Raw genomic sequence first — 23,960 nt, forward strand, 5'->3', positions numbered from 1 at the left:
ACAGAGAGCCCCGGTAAATTAAATGCGGATTTCCGTGGGATAGCACCTGATTGGCTCTATCGCCGCGTACACAATAAGGGCCTTTGAGTGACAAAGGAGCCAGGAATGCATTGGTCTCTGCAGAGCATTCCTCGTCCCTCTGTCACTCAAGGGTTAAATGAATCTTTAGAAATCCTGTTATATGGATTTAAGCAATTTATATACATATGATTTTCTCCCAGAAGGAGAAAACGCAGCTATTTATTTTTAGCTTCTTCAAACCGCGCTGATTCAATAATTTACCAAGAGGAATAGGTTGCTGTGATACATTATAAAATCGACACATTATTAGTGTTGCTGGATGGATTTGTTTCTATAAGCAGTTCCAATCGGCTTGTATCCTGTACCACAATAATAAAGAGGGAAAACTTCCCTTATAACTATTTTTATAGATCCCCATATTATGCTCATATTCTGCAGTGAAATATATCAATTTAGGTAAATAAATCCCTTTAGTGTGAATATTGTGCGTGTTTTCCTTTTGCATTTCTTTTTCTCTGTTCTGCAGTGAGGTGAGACTTGTAGGGTATCAGAGTATGTAGTGTCACTTTGGAAGACCTGGTGTAGCTTCATTGGTATAATAATAGTTCATAGGATGAGAAGTGCTCCATAAGAGTGACTGGTCAGACACGCAGAAATCAATACATTACACTACCAAAATCAGACACTTAGTAAAAGCAAAGTATATACATTTAATATATTAATGATGGTAAATAAACCTAAATAAGCCTCTGGCTTGATGCGAAAATGATCTTTTAAATCAATCTGTTCACACTGTCTCGTAAACAATCAAAATGCTCAAACTTACTTTTTTTTTAATCCACGTTTTGAAAAGAATAGAACATTTCCAACATAGGCAGAAAGTAATGTGTTTACAAGACTGTTGAAAAAATCATCAATGGTTGAAATCCTGAAGAAAGACATGTTTGAACCCAATATATTGATGATGTTTTGATGAACTTGTCATGTTCCGTAAACTATATATAAAGTAATCAGTTATACATTAAATCAACCATTAGGACTCAGTAATAGACAGCTAAATACATTTTAGCTAATGTAGTGTTGAATCAAAAGTAACACTTGGAATGGTTATTACATTATTGTTTTTGGATAACCTGCCGTCAATAGGGTCTTACACACAAAGCCTGAGACTTTTAATTTATTGAGGGATAAACTGAATGCCATATTAATGCCATGTCTCATGTTGTTTTCTATTGTTGTAGGAGCCCACATGAATTGTGCTGTGTCACTAACAAACTGCATCTTGGGAAAGCTGCATTGGGGAAAACTCCCAGTTTACGTGTTAGCCCAAATGATGGGTTCATTCCTGGCAGCAGCAGTGGTATACTGTCTATATTATGGTACTGTCATTTATAGAATACTTATTGTACCGATGTAGCAGGTGCCGTTGCACCTGCTGGGGCGTGCCAGCTAGGGAAATAACGTATTAGCCTCCCCCCTTTTTTGCATGCGCCTAGTTCAAACACAATGGTTTCTTCTCCCATTGGTGCATTGTGTGTGTGTCCCACTACAATGTGGTAGTGGAAGCAATAGCATCTGCTACCACTGTAACTGATTTAGTTATTCAATTATTATTTGTATGTATGTATATCTTTATTTACATAGTGGCCACAGTGTACTCAGAGCTTTACAAATACAATACAGTACAGGGAATTATGATACAATAAGTGCAGCTAAGTCAGACAATAGGAAATGAAATCCCTACCCTGCAGAACTTACAATCTTATTGTCACAGGAGACCAAGCATTTACACCTTTTTAACCAGGATCACAACATTGGGCAAAACAAGGAGGTAAAATAAATTGTTATTTATTCCATTGAAACAGACTTACACACAGTGGATTACAATATACAAAAGAAAACACACTTACTGGGGGTCTGGGCTACAAAACGAATCTTTCCTAGTCGAAATAGTCCATAAAACAGTCTTTAGGTTGACCAAGACTAAGCACAAAAAATCCTGGAACTCCAATCGGCAGGTAGTTCCAGACGCTACCGCTGTATCTCTTCCGGAGATACCAAAATCCCTTGACCGGGAGATAGTACCAAACGTTCTGGTACTCTTTTCGGCATGTATTTCCAGCCGCGACTGCTACGTTCTCTTATCAGAACTTGGCCTCGAAAAGTGGGGCTTAGAAAATTTCTTGCTTTGAAATTTCTGAAGCCGTCTCGTTTCTATTTCTCAAAGAGCATCTTTTGCTGGTTTCGAATTTGCCGCTGCTGTCATGTCGCTTAGAATCTGAGGACCAGATGGGCTGCTGGCTTTCTTATAGTATTTCAGTCCCATTCATGAAATATTCCAGCCAATCTGAGCGTGGGAGAATTCCTACCAGTCAATCAGAGACTTGCCAGTCTACTGAAGCCAGGCAAGGATGGATTTGAAATCTGGCAGGGGCATGCGCCAGCTTGGCACGTCTGCCATCTGTGAGTCAGAAGCCACCCTTAGAGTTAGGCATCTCAAGGTCTGGGCTGGGCAAATGGTAGTCCGATGACTTCCATTCAGCCCAGGACGAGGGTCTAACTCCTCCGCCCAAATGGCTTTCACACCTTGGCAATCTCTGTGGCTTTCAACTCCACGACCTGGGCAGACTTACTGGCACCAACTTGGTAGCCAACTGGTCTCTCGGAAACCACAGACTTGGAAAATCCCCAGCTCATATACAGTGCATAAACATATACCATTACATACTGTACAACGTTAAAATAAAAATATTTTACAATTTCTTCTAAGTCCCTCGTTTCCTAGGTTTTGTCCGAAAAGACGCTCACGTTCAGTTTTAACGCTCCTAGCCCTTCCTATAATAATTTTTTTTTTAAAGTTGAACGAAATAATGCTTAGTTTCAATCTCAGAGTTACTTTTCTAAAAACATAGACATTTGGACTTAGACATGAAATCAGCCCTGCAACCTTATCGATGGTTGAAGCACCCCAAAACCTCTATACCTTGTTCTGGTGATCTGGGCATATACTGGGAGACCCCCATTAACCTAGGGACCCCTGACTGAACCCAGGACACACATATCCCTATAACCTCATTTACCTTTCTGGTCTGTGCTGAAGCAGGGAAACCTGGCGGTGAGTCACAAAACTGTTTTCCAGTGAGAATTTTGACCGGAGTGATGTGTCTATATGTTCCCGGGAATCTGACCTGATTCCCGGATACATTTTTGGGGTGGCCTGCAACTTTGAACCCTTTCTACCTAGACACATTCTGACAACACTTTTACTGCAAACCATTACGCCCCTCCCCTCCCACCCCCCATCTCCCCTGAAACACATAGCCTGAGAATCTCCACTGGTTAGCACTCCTGGAAAGGTAAAACACACATAAATTCTTTATTGCAATGCAAACATATACATTGCAGGTATATTTATGGGTTCAAGACCTGACACTCTAAACTACCCAATGTGGCTCAGAGGTAACCAGCTGGGCATAATACCTTTATTGATGGCCTGGTTACCCCCTCACTGTCACACTTATTTATTTAGAATACTAGAGTAAGTTGTCTACTTGTTGCAGCTTTCGATACATTTTAATGGCCCAAGAAGATAGTTCTCGTAGACGAAAAATTGGACACTGAGCTATAAAAATGTAAAAGATCTCTTCTACAGATTTCCTAATAATGTATAATAACATGAGAACAAGAGACCTGAAGGGCTGTGAAAGCTCCGTACGCAAAACCTTATATTGGTTCATTCAAAGGTGCGCCAGCCTACAACAAACTTACATTTCCTCATGAGCAACAGGCTTAGTTTACAATAAGTGGGTTACCAAATGATTTTTTCGGCAGCTCAGTGGGATTCCCTCCTTAACTCATTTTGGCCCATATTTACTAAGCAGTGCTATGTCATAAGACACTGAATGGGCTGTAAAAGGTCTTCTGGTGTCAGAAGGTGTCTTATGTAGTAGTACCGCTTAGTAAATATGACTTTTTTACGTTTGACAGATGCATTGTTCAACTATTGTGGTGGAAACTTCACGGTGACGGGTCCTTTGGCGACAGCCAGCATTTTCTCTACTTACCCGCAGTCCTACCTGTCCACCGCTGGTGGATTTCTAGACCAGGTTAGTAAACAATGTTTTCTACTGTATGTTTGTTTCATAGAGTGCACACACTGATATGTTTTTTATATATATATATATATATATCATGTTATGCAAAACAAGAGAAAGTCTGGATTTACCTTTAAGGTACACTAAAGTAAAGCACTTTTGTTGTTCTTTAAGGTAGTGTCAAGGAGAAACTCCTGCAGTGGGTAGGATCAGTGGCCGGAACAGCGGGGAGCAGGCAAGACAATGTTGGGGATTGTTGGGGTCATAGGCAAGGTTCAGTAACAAGCAGCATCATCGTAGTCCAGATAGGGGTCGGCAACAGGAAGTCAGGAGCAGGGCAGGGGAGCAGGAACTTAGACTAGGGAGCAGGAACTGAGACTAGGGAGCAGGAAGCAGGAAACAAACAGGGACAAGCCAGATTACTAGCAGGACTCCACACAGAACAGAAACAGGAAAAGAAGCAGAAGCATGGGCATAAGGAGTCTGGACACAAAACAAAGGCAAGGGAGGAACAGGAAACTATAAGGATATAGGACAAGAGCACCTAGAGGAGACAGACAGACAGGAGAACCCCAGAGCAGACAGAAAACAGCAGCACACCCGGTGGACAGAGAAAGGAACTGGGAGAGAGGGAGATCTAGGAAAATATGTCAGGGCCATTTCCTGACAGGTAGAGTATCTACAGTAGATGCACAGTTAGCGTCTGTGCCAAATAAAAGAGTTTCTAGTTAAACCTCGAAACAATTTACACATTTGATGCGGCTCTTTAGTTAGAGGGGTTCACACCAAGCAGAGTATTCTGATGCATATAATATGGAAGAATGGAGGCACCCAGACACAGAATTTTTTACATCTCATTATAGTTTGTGCGAATCCTCCTATAACAATAAACCCAAAACACAAGGTGATGCAAACATGGTGAAAATACATTAACACCAAGACGCATGTTGAGTAAGTTTTATCATGTTATTTGTTTGGGGGAAACAGACAGATACTGTATGATAGATTTATGGTGTTCACACACATGCAAGGTGAGAAAAACTAATATATAGCATGAAAAACAAAGGATATAAATGACCAACACACGAATAAATCATCACATTGAAAGTGTACATGTAATTAAACTAACTACAGTACATTGTATTTTTGCAATTTTTTTGGGGTGTCAGACATTTACAACTCATTAGTAACCCATTTTACTAACTGTTGTTAACTGGTCTGCTTAACCCATTTGCAGACCTTTCTAGCAGTGAAAGGGTTAAAAGATAATACTGTATGTTACTGTATGTCTCTGAGAAACCTCATACATTCATATAGGTTATTGGCACAGCAGTGCTGTTACTGTGTCTCCTGGCTATCCACGACAAGAAGAATAACGCTGCCTTGGATGGGACGCAGGCTGTGGTGGCCGGGCTCTTGGTTACAGTCATTGGGATGTCCATGGGAATGAACTCCGGATACGCAATCAACCCAGCCAGGGACCTTGCACCGAGGATCTTCACTGCAATCGCTGGCTGGGGAGTAGAAGTATTTAGGTAAAACTGCTCCTTTTTTTTTACAGATCACAAAAGAAACAATCTGCTCTGCTATATTTTTATTCTTAACATAATTTGTACAAGTGGTTTCTGCCACTGCAGGACTGCATTGGACCTGCACCAGCGGAAGCCACCATTTAGGGATATTTCCCACCAAAGTTTGTCCATGCCAGAAAGTCATTGAGATGGACAAACTCCTTGGAGGATCTGCCCTGGACAAACTCTTTGCAGGATCAGAGAAAGAAGGGTGGGGGGCCGTGTTGGTCCTTTCTTCTATGTAGTAACAAAGGAGGGAGAGGGAGTAGGGGGTATGGTACTTTTTGTTGGCCCAACAAGTAGTTGATATGTTTATTACAAGTTTTCGAACCTCTCAGGGCCCGTCATCGTGTATGGCAGAAAAACAGAAACAAAATATTATATACAGTGCTTGTAATAGATGTTGCAGTGGATGTTGAGAGGAAGTGGGAAATAAGATAAGGTAGGAAAAGGTAGCCTAATGTGAAAATTAACAGTAGAGACATACAGTGAAAGCCTTTTCTCTACTGAAATTCAAAAGCAACCAAGATAGTAAGGAGGCGTGAGGAGGGAGAGGAATGGGACAAGACAGTGTACAGTATGTGTATAAATATCTATCTATATATTTACCCACCATAACTATTTTAATGTCTAGTTACTGTATCTATATAAAGAATGTTACCAGGGAATAGTGTATATCTACACACACACACACACACACACACACACACACACACACACACACACACACACACACACACACACACACACACACACACACACACACACACACACGTAGCCATGCCAGTCCTGGCTACCTGTCTGCCCTACCAGTCTTAGTCAGTCCAAAGCATTGTCAGGCATAATCATGTGTTTTCCCTACCCTCAGGCAGCCTCTCTCAGCAGGCACGCCAATAGGGGGTCTGCCGGGGTTGGTGTCCCGGGCCCGTTGGCTGGGGGGGACCCGGCCGCTCCCTGACCTCTGACCAGGCCCTGCTGCAGGTTGCGGCCGGCCACCCAGTGTGTTTTTGCGCTCCCCGATCCCCACGGCCAGGCCGGGGGGGGAGGGGGGCGGTAGGTAGTCACACGGGGGGACCTGACGTGTTTGGAGATGGGACCGGGGGGTTGGAACGAGTATGGCGGTTGGCGCCCGCACGGGCAACGTTCTCCAGCTGTGAGGCTGGTTGCCCGTGTGCGACTGGCACACACAGAGGAACCAAGTACAGCCGCGGAACCAAGTACAGCCGTGGAATCAACCCAAGGGGATGTCCACAGAGAGATCTGCACTTGCTTCCCCAGGACCAGCAGCGGAGACTGAAGGACATCAGGTTGCACCAGTCGGGTTGCAATCCAACGATGTCCAGCAGAAACACCTGGGAAAGTGACCATCGGAGATCGTCAAGCAGACGGCTTACTGGACTCCGGTGCCACTGTTACCCAGGTCCGACCCGATATGGTCCGACCAGAGGATTTGCTCCAGGACACCGGGATGCAAGTGACCATGCCAGATGGAGGACCGCGATCACTCCAGGTTGCCCGGGTCATTTTGCATTTGGGTGCTGGACGTGGCATGAGGGAGGTGGAGGTATCGCCTTGGTTAGATGCTGACGTTTTGCTCGGCAATGACCTGGGGCATGTAACCTGTGTGTTCACAGCACAGCTGGCTCCTGTGGCAGCGATTACTAGGAGCCAATCAGAGGCTGGTAGAAAAGGAACCCAAGTGTAGCACTCAGGCTCACCCTCTGGTGATAAAGGTAGCAGTTAAAACGTAATCTTTATTATGCAACAACAAGTTAAAATAATCGGTGTTAAAACGAAGAGCTGAAGGTGTACACTGGATCTAGATGCTGATAGCCATATTGGCTCAGGATCCTAAAGTAATAGTGTGTCAATAGACCAATGCTAACACTACACTACATAACAGTCCTTGTAAAGGATCTGTAGGTAGGTGGAGACGTGCAGGGAATTCTCGTGAGCAAGATATCATGTACTGTAAATCAATTTAGCAGACAGACTGATGAACCAAAATGTGATAAATAAGACGGTTTGATTTACAGTAGCCGGTGTGATTCCTGTGGTGTCCAGTTTATAATATATTGGGTGTACCACAGTTCAACCAGCAAATAAAATGTTTGATCAGAGCTTAACTGGGCCCTCCACATGTGACTGTTAATAATGATGTAGGTAAATCCGCACCATTAATATAGCTGACATGACCTCAAATAACCTTTCAAGGAGTGTGCAGCAATGATCTAGGTAGATCTGTATGATACCTAGACCATCTTTGCTAGATATAGCTGCTTAATAGATGCCGAGGTGAATAGTGTGGACCGATAATAGTATATAGGATCCTTTGGATTTAAACCCCTGAGCATTAATAAGTATGTGGCTAGCTCTGCAGCCACACCAGTGGTTTTAACCTCAAGTAACCTTGGGGTTAATCTTATGTTCAGAGAGTGTCCTCTATTCACCCTGTGTGGTTAGAGGTGATAAAGTATAGGTTCTTTTAATATTAGGAGAACCATACACTTATAAATCGTTAGTCAGCTGGGTGGAAATTGATCACAGGTGAGGCAGATTCTAGTGATCAAAAGTAATGTACTGATAAGCAGCCCACGTGCACTGCTATTGTAGAGAGGCTCTTCTACTGTGGTGAGTATGTTAGCAGGAGTGTATAACGTTGCAGGCTGTTGAGATACAGTATCTCTCAAACTTATCAGGAGTACATAGATCTTGAGAGAATAATATCCCTGTATGTCTGAAGGAGGTTTTGTGTGTCCGTCGGGGCACTTAGAAAACCTATATTGTGCAGGGGCAGAGAGGCGCACAAGCTCGCAGTGCGAGACAGTAAGGTGCGGTGGCGATCAGACTCTGCGCGTGCACGTCTGAAAACAGAGCCGACGCGCGCGTTTCGCGAGAGACGCTTTTTCAAGGCAGATTGGTGAGTAATGAGGAGCCAGTCAGCCAGGAACGCAGCAGATTCATCACCTGTCCCCCTGCATTTAGGACCAACAGCTCCAGCGGTCTCTGCGGAGGCCAGACTGAGTCGCGACCAGAGACTGACTTACTTTCCCCTTTACCAGTTCCTGTTCCCCCTGTCTAAGAGACTAAGGGTGGGTGGCCAGTGTTAGGGACAGAGTTTAGGGATGCTGTGAAAGCTGACCCCAGCTTGGAAGGTATGAGACTTCGGGTGTCCGAGTCTAGGGCAAGTGAAGGGTCAGACCACTTTCTGTGGCACCGCGGGCTTCTGTATAGGGAGCAAGGTTCTACCGGGTTAGATAGAGTCTGGACTGGTAGAAGACAGCTAGTGGTACCCAGGGAGTATAGGCAGAAGTTATTGCAGGTAGCCCACTCCATTTCACTAGCGGGGCATCAGGGGGTCACTCGCATGAGAGCCAGGCTATTGCAGCGTTACTACCGGCCGGGGGCATCAGGGGCGGTGGCAGATTTCTGCCGCTCCTGTGATGCCTTCCAGCGAGTGGGTAAGGTGGGTGATCATGTGAAGGCACCCCTGAACCCGTTACCGGTAATAGGAGAACCATTCCAGAGGGTAGCTATGGATTTAGTAGGACCCCTCATGGTTCCTAGCTGGTCGGGGAAGCGCTACAGTACATCCTCACGGTGATGGACTTTGCCACCCTGAGGCTGTAGCGCTTGCAACCATAGATGCTAAGGCAGTGGCAAAGGCATTGTTAGGGATTTTTACTAGGTTTCCCTAGCAAGATCCTAACCTATCAAGGGTCACAATTCATGAGTGAATTGTTACAGTGTCTCTGGGATGCGTGCAGGGTGAAGCACCAATGCACGGCCCCTTATCATCCCCAAACGAACAGATTATGTGAGAGGTTTAATGGTACACTGAAGCAGATGCTGCAAGCCTTTATAGAGGCGGAGGGGAAAAACTGGGAGATTCACCTGCAGCACTTGCTGTTTGCATACCGAGAGGTACAGCAAGAATCTACAGGCTTGTCTCCCTTCAAGCTGCTATATGGTCGCAGGGTATGGGGACCTCTGGACCTATTCCATGAGGGATTGAAAGGAGAGACTACCAATACTGATGCTTCTGTGCTTCAGTACATGGTAAATCTCAGAGATAGGTTAGAGATGCTCATGGGGTTGGGGCAGGACAACCTTAGGGATGCTCAAACCAAGCAGAAGACTTGGTATGATCAGAATGCCCGCAGTAGAACATTCATCCCAGGACAGCAAGTACTTTTTCTAAAGCCCATTCAGGAGAACAAATTAATGGCTGCCTGGTCTGGACCGTACACGGCACTGAGAAAGAAGAATGATGTTGTACATTTAGATGGAGAGACAGATAGAACGAGGACATATCATATTAACATGCTCAAGGAGTACTTTGCACCGAGTGAGGCATCAGTGTTGGTTATCTGTAGCCCACCGATGGGGGACCCGACAAGCAATACTCTGCCAGACCTCCTAGGGGAGACAAGGCATGGGGTACAGTGGAGCAGGTAGAGATAGGGTCCCAGTTGAGTAGTCAGCAGAGAGCAGGGGCTAGGAATATGTTAGAGCAGTATAGGGTTCTGTTCTCGGACAAGCCGGGCAGAACACATATTACAGATCATCCTGTGCTCACAGGAGATCTGCATCCTCTGCATAAGCATGCCTACCGGGTATCTGCAGAGGTGAAGGGCAGTATAGGGAGGGAGGTAGAAGAGATGCTGCCCCTAGGGGTAATTGTGCCATCCCAGAGCCCTTGGGCTTGTCCGGTAGTCCTCGTACCTAAGAAGGATGGGACCACACGCTTCTGTGTGGACTACCGGCAGCTCAATGCAGGGATGGTTTCAGATGCTTATCCCATGCCCCACATGGATGAGTTACTAGATGAACTTGCAGTGGCAAAGTATCTGACAACCATGGATCTGAGTAAAAGTTACTGGCAGATCCCCCTGACCAAGAAGGCTAGGGAGAAGTCAGCCTTCATTACTCCGAGTGGCCTCTATTCGTTTTTAGTGATGCCATTCGGAATGAAGAATGCCCCGGCTACCTTCCAACGCCTGGTCAATAGGTTGTTAGAAGGGATGCAGAGTTACGCAAGGGCATACCTGGATGATATTCCTGTCTTTAGTAATTCATGGGAATCACATCTTGTGCATGTAGAAGTGGTGCTAGCCAGAATTAGGGAAGCAGGGCTTACCTTGAAACCCACTAAGTGCTTAGTAGGAATGGCTGAGGTGTTGTACCTAGGGCACAGGGTGGGTGGAGGGCATCTGAAGCCTGAACCAGTTATGGTTGAGGCAATCGTGCAGTGGCCCGTCCCCAAGACTAAGAAGCAGGTTATGGCTTTCCTAGGCATCGCCAGATATTATAGGAAGTTTGTCCCGCAGTATAGTGCAGTGACCAAACCCCTGACAGATTTGACATAGAAGCAACTCTCAGTTCTGGTTGCCTGGTCTCCCGCCTGTGAAAGTGCATTTCAGGCATTAAAGGCCGCATTGGCCAGTGCTCCTATTTTAGCTGCACCAGACTACTCTAAAAAGTTTTTGGAGCTGACTGATGCCTCTGACTTTGGCATCGGTGCTGTTCTCAGCCAAGTGGGGGAGGAGGGAAGAGAGCATCCTGTAGTGTACCTGAGCCACTATTGAAAAGGAGTGTTTGACGATCATATGGGTATTACGCAAGTTGCAGCCCTATCTATACGGTCGCCCATTCACTGTAATCCCAGACCATAAATTGGTTACAACGGGTGTCCAGGGAAAATGCCAAGCTGCTGCGTTGGAGTCTTGCTTGGCAAGAGTTTGACTTTACCATCCAGCACAGGAAAGGCAGCGAGCATGCAATGCGGACGGACTATCCCGCAAGGACAGTCCTGTTGAACATTTAACCTCAAGAGTTGTCCGGCCCGTTAAAACACCGGACGAGGTGGTTGTAACAGCCCCTACACTTTGAGGTGGGGAGGTGTGATGGTGAAGGGGTACCTAGGTCAGTAAATAAAGATATTATGCCCGGGTGGGCACCCCTGAGCCTTATTGGGGAATTGAGATTGTCAGCTCTGCGACCCAGTAATGGCAGTAACCCTGTGATTGTAATACAAATATCTGTGTGTCTCCCACCAGGTATAAGGTGGCGAGAATAATGTTATGTCTAGCTATGAAATGTATTACTGTAGCAGTGTTTCCCTGTAACCGCGCAAAGGAAAAATGGTTTTAAAACCCAGCAGCACGCAACATAGCAAACGGCTTTTAGCTAACTTTGGCTAGGAAGTTCCTAGCGCGCTGAGATTTGCTGTGAGAGCTGGTCGGGTAGGGTTGCAAACACTGCATAAGACTAAAAGAAGAGCAACACGAGGCATAACTTTGCCTACACCAGGAGCTCCTAGTGTTGGGAGAGAGAATTACCACCCAGACGAGTGGGGCCCCACGGGTCACTCGCCAGGTAAAATCGCACCTCATTCAGAAAATGGCGATTGACGTTGACGTTGAGGCGTACTTGTCAATTTTCGAGCGCACCGCAGTACGCGAAGGGTGGCCAACTGAGCAGTGGACTGGAATAATTGCTCCCTTCCTGGTGGGTCAAAAAATGGGGGGGAAAGGAGAACAACAAAATGAATGTGTCTCCTAAAAGAATTCACTATAATGCACTCCTACTTAATTTAAAATTTAACTTTTAATATATTTCCATAAAACATATGTTACCAAAAGCGTCGTGTATAATACATTAAAAATAAATTAAATTGGCATTAACTAGCGTCTGTGTCAGTGAATGTGTGTTAGAGTGGTCTCAAACAACAATTAGTAGTAGAGGCTTCTAGACACAGAACGCTGCTTGGTCAGGGTATAAACCCCTCTGGGGCACCTATGAGATCAGGTACACAATTATTATTAAATAAATAAATACACGTAGACACTCAGTGACTAAGATGTGTCGTAAGGCTCCAGCAGTCCTGCTTGGTTTGTAAACCACAGTGCACAGAAAGATGTTAGTTGTACATGTATTGCCAACCAATATATATTAAAGTGCTACTGATAGTATGGTGATGGAGGGTAGATGATTCATAGCTTAGTGAAGCAAATGTTCACAGCATATTAATCATTGAATCATTCTACAACACACTCCAAATGGTTAAATCATATAAAGAGCAGGAAGGCTTGCACACTGAGTGTTAGTAAAGTACCCAATTCAGATCTACATAGATAAAGCCAGGTAGACTACAAAACACTACTAGTGTTTTGTAGTCTACCTGGCTTTATCTATGTAGATCTGAATTGGGTACTTTACTAACACTCAGTGTGCAAGCCTTCCTGCTCTTTATATGATTTAACCATTTGGAGTGTGTTGTAGAATGATTCAATGATTAATATGCTGTGAACATTTGCTTCACTAAGCTATGAATCATCTACCCTCCATCACCATACTATCAGTAGCACTTTAATATATATTGGTTGGCAATACATGTACAACTAACATCTTTCTGTGCACTGTGGTTTACAAACCAAGCAGGACTGCTGGAGCCTTACGACACATCTTAGTCACTGAGTGTCTACGTGTATTTATTTATTTAATAATAATTGTGTACCTGATCTCATAGGTGCCCCAGAGGGGTTTATACCCTGACCAAGCAGCGTTCTGTGTCTAGAAGCCTCTACTACTAATTGTTGTTTGAGACCACTCTAACACACATTCACTGACACAGACGCTAGTTAATGCCAATTTAATTTATTTTTAATGTATTATACACGACGCTTTTGGTAACATATGTTTTATGGAAATATATTAAAAGTTAAATTTTAAATTAAGTAGGAGTGCATTATAGTGAATTCTTTTAGGAGACACATTCATTTTGTTGTTCTCCTTTCCCCCCCATTTTTTGATTCACTTTTCAGTTCACAGTTTGCACCCACTTTTTTGGATTACCATTCATTCACCTATTATTTGCTTCTATTGGTGTGGTTTTGTGATCACTCCCTAACTCTAGTGCTTTTTCTGGACCTTCCTGGTGGGTGACTCACAAAAAGCCTATTATGATTTGGAGCCAGAACAAGCTAAAGACTATGACACCCTGAAGGCGGAGATTATGGCACGGCTAGGGTTCACCCTCGCAGTTCGGGTCCAACGGTTCCATTCCTGGCATTATGATACAGAGAAGACACCCCGCTCTCAATGACCTTATACACTCTGCAAGGAAGTGGCTCCAGCCTGAGGTATGCACCACCGCTGCAGTTGTCAAAAGAGTCGTTATAGACCGGTTCCTGAGGGGTCTTCCCCGCACCATCCAGAAGCTGGTGAGCCAGAGTGACCCCAAAGATGCCGAACAGTTGGTCGCCTTAGTCGAACGTTACTTGACTGCTGAGGAGATGTCCAGGAGTTCAAGTCCAGATGAGTGTTCCGGTTCTTGCTTCCTGCGCGTCAGGAGTTCCGGATAAGACTGTTCCTCGGAATAACAGTCCCCAAGGGCTCATAGACTTGCATAAAGGAGTGGGAAGTCAGCACCTATGAGGGACTCTGGTCCCATTATTCCCAGTAGACAGGAGACAAAACCCTGACTCAGTTTTGGAACGTATACAGAGTGCTATAAATGCCATGAACTTGGACATGTGACCGCAGTTTGCCCTTGGAACGCAGACCAAATGGAATGTAACCTTTCTGTGGGGCATTTTTTGTGCTGGGTTTCTATGGTTAAACACAATCCCTGCAGTTCAGAAGAGGAGGAGGAGGAGGACTCCTATGTGGCCCTGCGTAAAGGACAGCCTCTGTGTGTAACAGAAGCTGTAGGAAAAGTTTACCCCATGGGGTCAGAAAAGACCAAAGATGAACTACAGCACAGAGCGCTTGGCACAATCGTCACAGGAGTGACTACTAGCCTTGGTGTGACAAAGGCTACCGATACCACCATAAGCAGAAAGCCAAGTAAGTCAGATAGAAAGAGTGTTGACTGGAAACGGTTCTACGAGGTGTCCCAACAAGACGTTTAACACCTTATCACCAAGCTAGAAGTTTCTCAGCGAGAGGCTTGCACGTTAAAAACAGAGCTGGGTAAAGTAACGCAGCAAGTGCTACAGGAGCGACTGAGTACCCAGTGGGTCCCCACCGAGCAGCATCAGGAGCTGAAGGCCACCCTGAGCCTTACCCGAACATCACTATAAGCAGAATACGAAAAAACTTCAAAACTTCAAAACCTTGGAGTCTGAAAAGTTGAAGGGGGATAAAAGGGTTCTAAAGCTAAAGTCGATAGCTGAACACACGTCCCAGCAACTCACAACTCTGAAAGAGGACAACCTCAAGCTGGAGAAAGAGCTGGAGAAGCACAGAGGCTGCCCCATCACCAAAAGTCAGTACACCCAGGAGAAAGAGGCATGCAAAACAGAAGCAGCGGCGATCCTAGCGACAAAAACTGCAGAGATCCAAAATCTGAAGGATGCGCAGACGCAAACCCAGAGCAAGCACCGGGAAGAGATGAAGGCCCCGAGAGGAGTCTTACGGGATCCAATTGCAAAAATGCAGATGCTGGTTGCTGAGCTCAAGATATAGCTCTCCAAAAAGGAAGAGTGTGAGGAGGTGTTCTTCCGTCAAGTGGTTGACCTGACACGGCGCTATGAGAGCGAGATGGCCGATGCCCACAAGCTGCTGGACGAGACGGCCAATGAGAGGACCCAGCTGCAGCTAGAGCTTGACAAGGTCCAGCAGGAGCATTGGCAGCTGCAGGTAAGAAATAGAGAAAAAGAAACTGATTTAAACCTTGCTCTGAGTCAGCTAGGAGATGTGGAATCGCAACTCAACTTCAAAGAAGTTGAACTGGCAGCTGCCTTGAGTCAGAAAAGAAGTATAGAAGTATAGTAATTGCCCCGAAGGAAAAAAAAAGTCTTCAACTAGAAGGCAAGGAAAAGAAGAGATTGATGTCAGACATCTCTGACAAAGAGGCTGGTGCACAGGAAAGGTGCACGGGCCACATCACAGGACAATGTAACGCTGGGGGGAGGGATATGTGATACCATCACTGCCCTCTAGGAACTGGAAAAGGGCAGCTATGGGCCTTTCCAGCATACACAGAGTTATTTTCACCTGAATAAGCCACCCTCAGGTGCAGCTAATCAGCCTGGTCTGAATGAACTGAACAAGGAAGCGTTTAAAGGAGAGAGAGACAGAGAGACAGAGAGACATAGAGACAGAGAGACAGACTGATTTCTCCAGAGAAGGGGGGGTATAGAAAGTGCTCCCCAGCTGTGGAAGCTGGTACAGAGGACCTACAGAGGAGTCTCTCTGGGCTTTACGGGAGGCCTAGTTCCCCTAGGAAGGACATGAGGCCGTGCTGAAGCGGCGACGTCTGCTCCAAAGGACTTACAGCTAAGCAAAAACATTTTATTGTTGTATGCAGAGACTGTTACATTGTTGCTTATGCCAGGGCATGTTTTGGGGATGGGAAGCAGCTTAGCTGGCCATCCATGTAGTAAGGGCGAAAGCTATGGAGTAGTTAGCTTTCCCTAAAGGGAATAGGTGTTATTTTTATGTGTTGTTTAGATTTAAAGGGGCCCGTTGTTTGATTTAATCCCTGTAAATAAAACCCCTGCAGTTAAACTTTATACAGTGTTTCTGGCCTTAAAGAGACTGCAACGTGGTGTGGGCATCACAATATGTATACATGTATTGTGTATACAGTATGTGCATATATATGTATATTTATAAAATTAAGCAAACAGACAAAGTGCCTTGGGGGAAATATCACAAAATGTATTGGTAAAATCCCATCTAGCTTCTGTAATTTACGATTCATAATATGTCGGTGAGCTCCACACAACACATGAAGTCCATGTGATCCACACACATTTTGCACGTAACCCCCTGAAGCACTTTTACGTGTGAAACGCGTTGAGATACCGTCGGTGTATAACATACGTCACCCCGTCCAGACACTCTTGCAAGTTCTGAGCCTAGTTTTTTGATCTTAGGACCCGGGGCACCCAGTCTCTGCTGTACAACATTCACGGATCACGTGGACTTCATGTGTTGTTTGGATCTCACTGACATTTTATGAATTGTAAGTTACAGAAGCTTCATGTGATTTTACCAATATATTATGTGATATTTACCCCCGATGCGCTTTGCCTCTTTGTTTTATCTTTCTTTGGAGATCCAGCTGCTTTTCAGCGTCGGTGAACAAAGCGCCCACTAAAGATATAAGATGGGTGATTTACTGAACCTTTCAAACACCCAACAGGACTTAGTGCGGAGTCTGTGCGTTTGGGATTTTTTTCAATGAGTATACTGTACATATACACTGGTAACATTCTTTAAATAGATAGCCAGACATGGTGGGTCAATTTATAAATATTTATACACATACAGTACACTGTATTGTCCAATTCTACTCCCTCCTCACGTCTCCTTACTGTCTAAGGCTGCGCTTATAGTGCCGGTGACGTCCCGGCAAAATATGTGTATTGCCGCCGTCGCATGCACTTATAGTAGAAGCAGTGCGACGGCGCAACGACTTGGTCGCGATCGCTGGAAGTCAATTTGATTTTTCTAGCGAACGCAGCGTGACGTCACCGGCGACGGCACTATAAGCGCAGCCTCAGCCGCTTTGGCATTTCAATAGAGAAAAGACTTTTATGTCTCTACTGTTCATTTTCACACCAGGCGACCGGTTTCTACCTCGCCTTATTTCCCACTTCCACTCAACATCCACTGCAACCAGATATCTCTCTATATAATATACACTATATAATATTTGTATTTCTGCCATACCCGAGGAAGGACCCCGAGAGGTTGGTAATCTTGTAACATCCACTACTGGCTGGTCCAATAAAGGGTGTCATACCCTCTACTCCCTCTCCCTCCTTTGTCACTACGTGATCCGACAGGCAGCGTAGGGGAAAGGGATTACATTGGTAGGATAAAACGTCATTAAATACCAATGATTGCAAATATACCACACACTAAGCATACTGTACTATCCAGTTCATGCTGAAGTGATAAGGCCAGTGTGCGTTTCATGAAGGTAATATCGGTAATATAGAACTATCGTTACACCTTTCCTATCGGCAATATCTGATCACACGTTTAACCCATATGTTGGTAGAAGGGGCAGGCAGTACATTGCTCTGCTGTGTGTTAATAGACCCTCTGCCAGCGAAAGGGTTCACAGAGATTTACTTTGTGAGTGCCAGCTAAACAAGTCTAATTCATTTCTTTACCTACTCAACGTGAGATAACGTACTCTAGATATGAAAGGCGTACACAGATAAGTTGTAGTTCTTTTTAAGATACTATGTAACACCCTCCTTGCTGGAGGGGCCTGTAATGTTAAAAGTCATATGATTGTGTGGGCCGTGAAATGACAGGACCAGGAAACAATTAATCTCACCCGCCTCCTAAAAAATGGAAAATGCTGCAGGATATAGTAGTTGTGAGTATTTCTAATAGCCTTAATACCATTTAAGATGCTCTTTATTGCAGAAATTGTAACATGCTATAAGAAATTAAGATTTAGGCCCCTTTTAAATGATTTGAAGCTGTTGTCCCTGTGCTGGAGAATAATGAGTTCCTATTCATTTGAATGGTGCAGGGGTATACATATCCTAAAGAGATTGAATAGAGGGTTGATTGTACACTTCATATTGTACCATTGGGCACTTTCAGGGTGTGACAGTCACACTCACAAACATGAATCGCTGCTTTAAATACATATTACCTTGAAAGCCCCTCGAGCAAAGAGGGGTTTTAACATATATATTAAACATCGCTTTTAATAGGCTAGCATTCAGCCACCTCAGGGATACCTCCTATCCTTTATATTGAGGCCTGGCTACATCTGAATATGTATGTGTGTAGCAACTATTCCATCCCCCCCACCCTCCCCCCCCGGTGTATTCTGGTGCTGGTGTATACCGGGAGGTGGAACAGAAGGCCCTGAGAACTCCGCGATGGTATGGGGAGGTATCAGATCAGGCTCTCAGTAATGATCATCCATAGCGCAGCGCCTCCAGCTGGTGAGGATCCTGGTGCAGCCAGGATGGTCCACACTGGCAACTCAGATAATGGCCCACTCAAGTAGCCACAACATATGGGTTCAACTGTGTCTTTATTAGCATCATTCTGGTTATAGCATAGATGGTCCCTGGAGCAAATCCACCGGGCTTGAGGCCATGCAGGCCCCTCCTCAGCTCCCTTACCCCCTGATGGAATAAGGGGTAAACACATCCACTCCACTGGGGGAGGGAAGAGAGCCTGACTTCTGGGAGCGTGTCAGCTTATATACCCCAGGGGAGGGTCTTGTAACCCTGCCCCATAACAGGGCAGGTCCGATACCTGACCCTGCCAGTATCCTCCCCAGGGATGACACTCTCTGGTTGTTGTTAGGCCCGCCCCTGGATACAGCAATAGTGTATCCAGGCTGCAACAAGAAGCTAGGACTCCATGAGAGACCTTATCCCCCACATTGCCTGTGTCTAACAGGACTTATACTGTTAGGGTCAAAGGAAAGATAATAGCCAGAGGCCTAGGCTACATGTGTATATAAATAAATGTTGCCGGAACTGCTAACATTTTCTCCCCCATTGGAGGAACTTAAAGCAGCCTTTCCTCCTACCCATATATTTTTTAATGCATTAGTTCCTTACATTTACTGCAATGTGATGATCTAAGCTGCTGATCCGTTTTCTGGTGATCGATCGGCAAAGATCCTGCTTCCCAGGGCATGCAATATGGCTGCTGACATGGTGTGGTTTCCTAAATATGGCCCTCCCCTAGGGGTGGAGACTCCCTCCTCCTACCACCCAGCCGTCACCATGGTAGCCTTGCCGGATCACACAGCGCGGTCTGACGTTCATGAGGAGGTGCGGCCCGAGCGTGCGCGATCCAGTTCTCTATGGACGTGACACGCAGGGCTGACATGCATGACGTCAGACCGGCGCACAGCAGATTTTGGCGCCAATTTTTAAAGTTTTGATTGGTAATTCGGTAGTTATATGATATATATAAAGGGACCCCTTTCCCCTAGTCCCCCATACTCCTTGATAAAGGACCCCCTATGGTCCGTAACGCGTAGGAGTTTTTGTCTCACCCTATTGGGGTTATGTTACTGAGTGTTGCTGAATAAATAGACTTTTATATTTTTCCACCACCTGACTCCCTGGCAGTGCACTGTTTTTGCTCTGTTCTTCTTCCGCTGGTTTCCTAAATAGCTGCTATAGCAACCCAAGGAAACTTAATACATGAAACATTCATCACAAAGTCTGTAAGTATTATCTAATACTATACAACCGATAGTTATTTAAAAGAAAAACACACAGGATTTTGAATTAAATGCTGCTTCAAATAGATATATACTTAGATTTGGAGTTACAATTATTGGCGGGTTTGACAGTAGATGTCACAGGGAGGATTTGAGCTACAGTATTTTTAAAAGGAGACCCTCAAAGTCAGGCCTGGCCATTTCAAACGTGATTACAGATACATTGTAAATCACTTTTACAATGGTGGGCACTTTTTTTTTTTTATATATAAGGCTTGAGAAAAAAAATTGATTTACCAATCATACTTTTCTGCTACAAAAAAATTACTGGAGGATTTCACAATGAAGGGTGCAATTGATGGAAGACATATGTTCTGGGGTATGTGGTAGCTGATAAAGGTCCATTTGGACCGAAACATTGCATTGATTTTGTAATATGCAATATAACATCTGATCCAGGAAATTCGTGTGCTCAGGCTTTCTCCAGTTGTATGTGGTGTTTGAGACCATTCAAATGAATGGAGCTGAATTATTCTCCAGCACAGAAAAGATAGCATTACAGCATATTGAACAGGGACCTATGCCTTTGTAGTAAGTAGGGAACAATACCAGCTTCCTGTAGCTGCACCAAATGGTTTTTACCCATAACCAAACTCTATTGCCCGTATTCAGTATACTGTAAAGTCATCTTCCCTTTGCCCTGGAATGGAGTTCCACCGCAAGGGAATGCCAACCTCCCAGTATACTGAAGAGGGAGCCTCTGTTTCCATGCATTATAAGCCTGTCCAACCACTTCGATTTTAAATGTAAGAATCGAGGGGCTAATGAGAATGCTTTTCCTGGCATGATCTGTTTCACATAGTTCTCGGCCTTCTCTTCCAGGGCTGGAAATTACTGGTTTTGGATCCCGGTGGTTGCCCCCTTGGTAGGCGGCCTCACTGGTGCCTTTCTGTACAAGCTGTTTGTAGGACTACACCATCAGCCAGAGGAAGAGGAGCAGAAAGGGCACGAGATGGAGAAAGGGAACAAAGAAACAATGGTGTGCGAATACATGTGACATGCACTGCAGCAGCAAGTCGTGAGGCTGAAAGAAGACGGGCCGCTAGAGAAGAGGTTGAGCACAGATTGGACTTGCTGATAAGGAATAATGGTGTCCATGTCCAGTAATCTTATAATACAGCGGTGTGTGCTGTAGTTCATTGTATTTAAGAATGTAATATCTATGAAAAGTTATTATATTATATTTACAGAATGACATAATATATTACACAATGCACAACGCTCCACAGGTAACAAAGAACAATCAGTTGGATAGGTGTGTTATTTAACCACTAGGCTGACAAGCCTACTCGCCAAAGACTTAAATGTGCAATTTTGACAAAATATGAATTTGAGAAAACCACTGGAAATTAAAACATAATATCTTATTTTATCTTAAACCCTCCTTAAAGCAGCAGCAGCAGCAGCAGCAGCAGCCCCCATGAATTTCTCCAAATGTCGTGCTAACCTGATTTGTCAGTCCTCCTGGAACAGGGCTGCTCTGATCTTGCCATCGGGAGACCAATGGCTCAGCTGCACTAGCCCTTTGGAGTCACAGTGCAAAAAAAAAGAGGGGACCCCCTGAGTTACAGTATTGTGATGTTCTCCTCCTTCACTGGCACGCCAACGTTACTAACTTTCATACTAAGGGAAAACACATTGAGTTATAGTAACACACCTCATTTATTGGCACAATGACAGCAGGCTCACACTGGACCTTTGGGTACTTAAGGAGGTCATCAATGAGCCCCAGTAAACCACGTCAAGCAGCAGCTGGAGACTCGAAAAATCTTGGATCGACTCAGGAGACTGACCATGGTAATGTGTTTGTGAGTGCGCCTGCAGGGAGAGTCAATTAACGCCATGTCTATCCATGTATGTACAGTATGTATGATCCTATATATGAATGCTTGAGTGCAAGTCATGTTAGAACTTTTCTTTGCCAGTTATGGCCCTATGTGGACCCCTACACCCTGATTCCCCTGCTGGGCCGTTGATAACCCAGTCCGGCACTAGCTGGCATAAAGGTGAACACCGCAATGCATAGTGACATTCCCCTTATTCACTGGCTGACTGCCACTGATGTCACCACCTCTTATTTTTATTTCAAGTTGCTTGGAAATTGATTGTCCCTGGCAGCTGAGCCGAGGTCTGCCAATGGAAAACATCAGTTCGGGACCAATCCGGGTTACTCTTTCTCCCTCCCTCCCTCCCCCCCCCCCCCCCAATCCCATTATAACCAAACAAATAAGTTGAATTACGGGACGGCTTCGTTAACAAAATTAAATAAATAATACACATTTAATCAATCCATTTCCTTTTAGGAAAAGAACTGTAGCCATGTCTTATATATCAGTACAAACCACGACCATATTTCTACAGAATAAAAACAAAAGACACATTCTGTAGGTAGCAAAAAGAGACCCGTTGGGCAAGGTCAATGGAAAAGTTTTTATGTTTAATGGAGTATCAGAGATTGCACATGTAATTGTGTTTTCCATTATGTACATGACCTTTTCCTGGAGATATGTTATGCCCCCCCCAAGACATTGGAGTTGGGTTGCAGACTCACAATCAGTGATTGAACAGTCCCATGATACAAAGTATTAAACACGTGGCACAACAGACTGAGAGTGGACATTTATAGACTTGGTTGGTCTTTTAGACCAACATTTCAGTCACAAACTGGAGAAAGGTCGAATTTGACAGTGAATTGTTAGTCTGATAAACCAGCTACCAGACTTCACTCCCTGTCTGGTGTGCAATTCATTCTTCTACTTTGTACTTAAGGAGTTAGAACGAAGTCTGTCTGTCAAACACCACAGTGACAGAGGCGCTTGTAATATAAAGCAAAAACAATCTGGTGATATATATATATATATATACACACACACACACACACACACACACACACACACACACACACACACACACACACACACACACACACACACACACACACACACACACACACACACACACTTTAAGTTATGGTGAGTGAAAAAAGCAACAAAAACCCTCCACCATTGCCATATATCCAATATATATATATATATATATATATATATATATATATATATATATATATATAGTCCAATAAATGGTCCAAGCCCCTTAAAGATATTGATGCAAAGGAAGAATCTTCTGGCGCATGGATTGATGGAAAAAAAAAGAGCATAGAAAAAACAATGGCGTAATATTGTTTAAGACCTCAACACAATATGAGAGAGAAATATATAAACATTGCACTCGTGTTTTGTACAATCGAAGAATCTTAAGGATGCAAACATGATGTTTGTGGGAATGCTTGTCATTTCCAGCAGTCAGCTTTAAGTAAATTGTTTTCCTGTAATGTGTGCCTTTTATAAAAAAAAAACTGAAAATGCCATAGCATAATATCGTTTTATTGAAAACAAAAATGTAAATAAAAATGTGGTTATAGCACTCCCAAAACTCCATCTTGAGCTTTCTGCAGATTGAACATAAATCTTTCCACCGTGGGGTATATCGCACGTATCCTCCCACTGGTCATCTGTGGTACCAGGACCTTCACGGAGCTGAGAAAGTAACCAGTCCCGTCTAGTGTCTCCTTGTTACTCAGGGTGTGTTCTGTGGTGGAGGACTCTCCTTCTCCAACTCAGTGTAGATCCTCATGGAGTCCTGTCTGGGTAGCACCCATGAATGGGCCAACCAAGTCATCCGATCCTCCCAAGGGTAAGTAGGAAATCCATAAATCCGTGAGCGTGTCATTGTTCTAGAGGCAAGACATGCGTATGCGGACGTGGTGTATGGCAAACACCTATTCGGGCTCTGTGGTTCAACCCAACGCGTTCCACCTCCAGATGTCCTCATGGTTAATAATTAGGTTCCTGTGTACTTAAATACAGGTTTGGGATGTAACCCTTTACTGATCTTTCAAAAGAGGGTTTTCTCCCACAGTGGAACTTCAATACGTTGCAATGCAAAATGAGTTAGATATAATTGGGTACAAACTTAAATACTTAATACAAGCAATTGATATAATCAATACATATATTTCAGGAAAATGTAAAATAGAGAAAT

General features: G+C 44.4%; 1 protein-coding gene across 6 annotated transcripts in view; it reads left to right on the forward strand.

Annotated features, from left to right (window-relative positions):
- The window catches only part of LOC142484666 (aquaporin-7-like), a 39,483-nt gene extending 16,197 nt beyond the window's left edge, over positions 1 to 23,286 (forward strand). For all 6 annotated transcript variants that reach the window (XM_075584068.1, XM_075584117.1, XM_075584237.1 and 3 more), the window contains 4 exons: positions 1,263 to 1,400; positions 4,009 to 4,127; positions 5,433 to 5,650; positions 20,742 to 23,286. In XM_075584068.1, coding sequence (XP_075440183.1) covers positions 1,263 to 1,400; positions 4,009 to 4,127; positions 5,433 to 5,650; positions 20,742 to 20,916 — 650 coding nt within the window. In that variant the 3' untranslated portion in view covers positions 20,917 to 23,286. The remainder of the gene's footprint in view (positions 1 to 1,262; positions 1,401 to 4,008; positions 4,128 to 5,432; positions 5,651 to 20,741) is intronic.
- The last annotated feature ends 674 nt before the right edge of the window (positions 23,287 to 23,960 follow it).

This window comes from Ascaphus truei, chromosome 1 (genome assembly GCF_040206685.1).
Source record: "Ascaphus truei isolate aAscTru1 chromosome 1, aAscTru1.hap1, whole genome shotgun sequence".
NCBI lineage: Eukaryota > Metazoa > Chordata > Amphibia > Anura > Ascaphidae > Ascaphus > Ascaphus truei.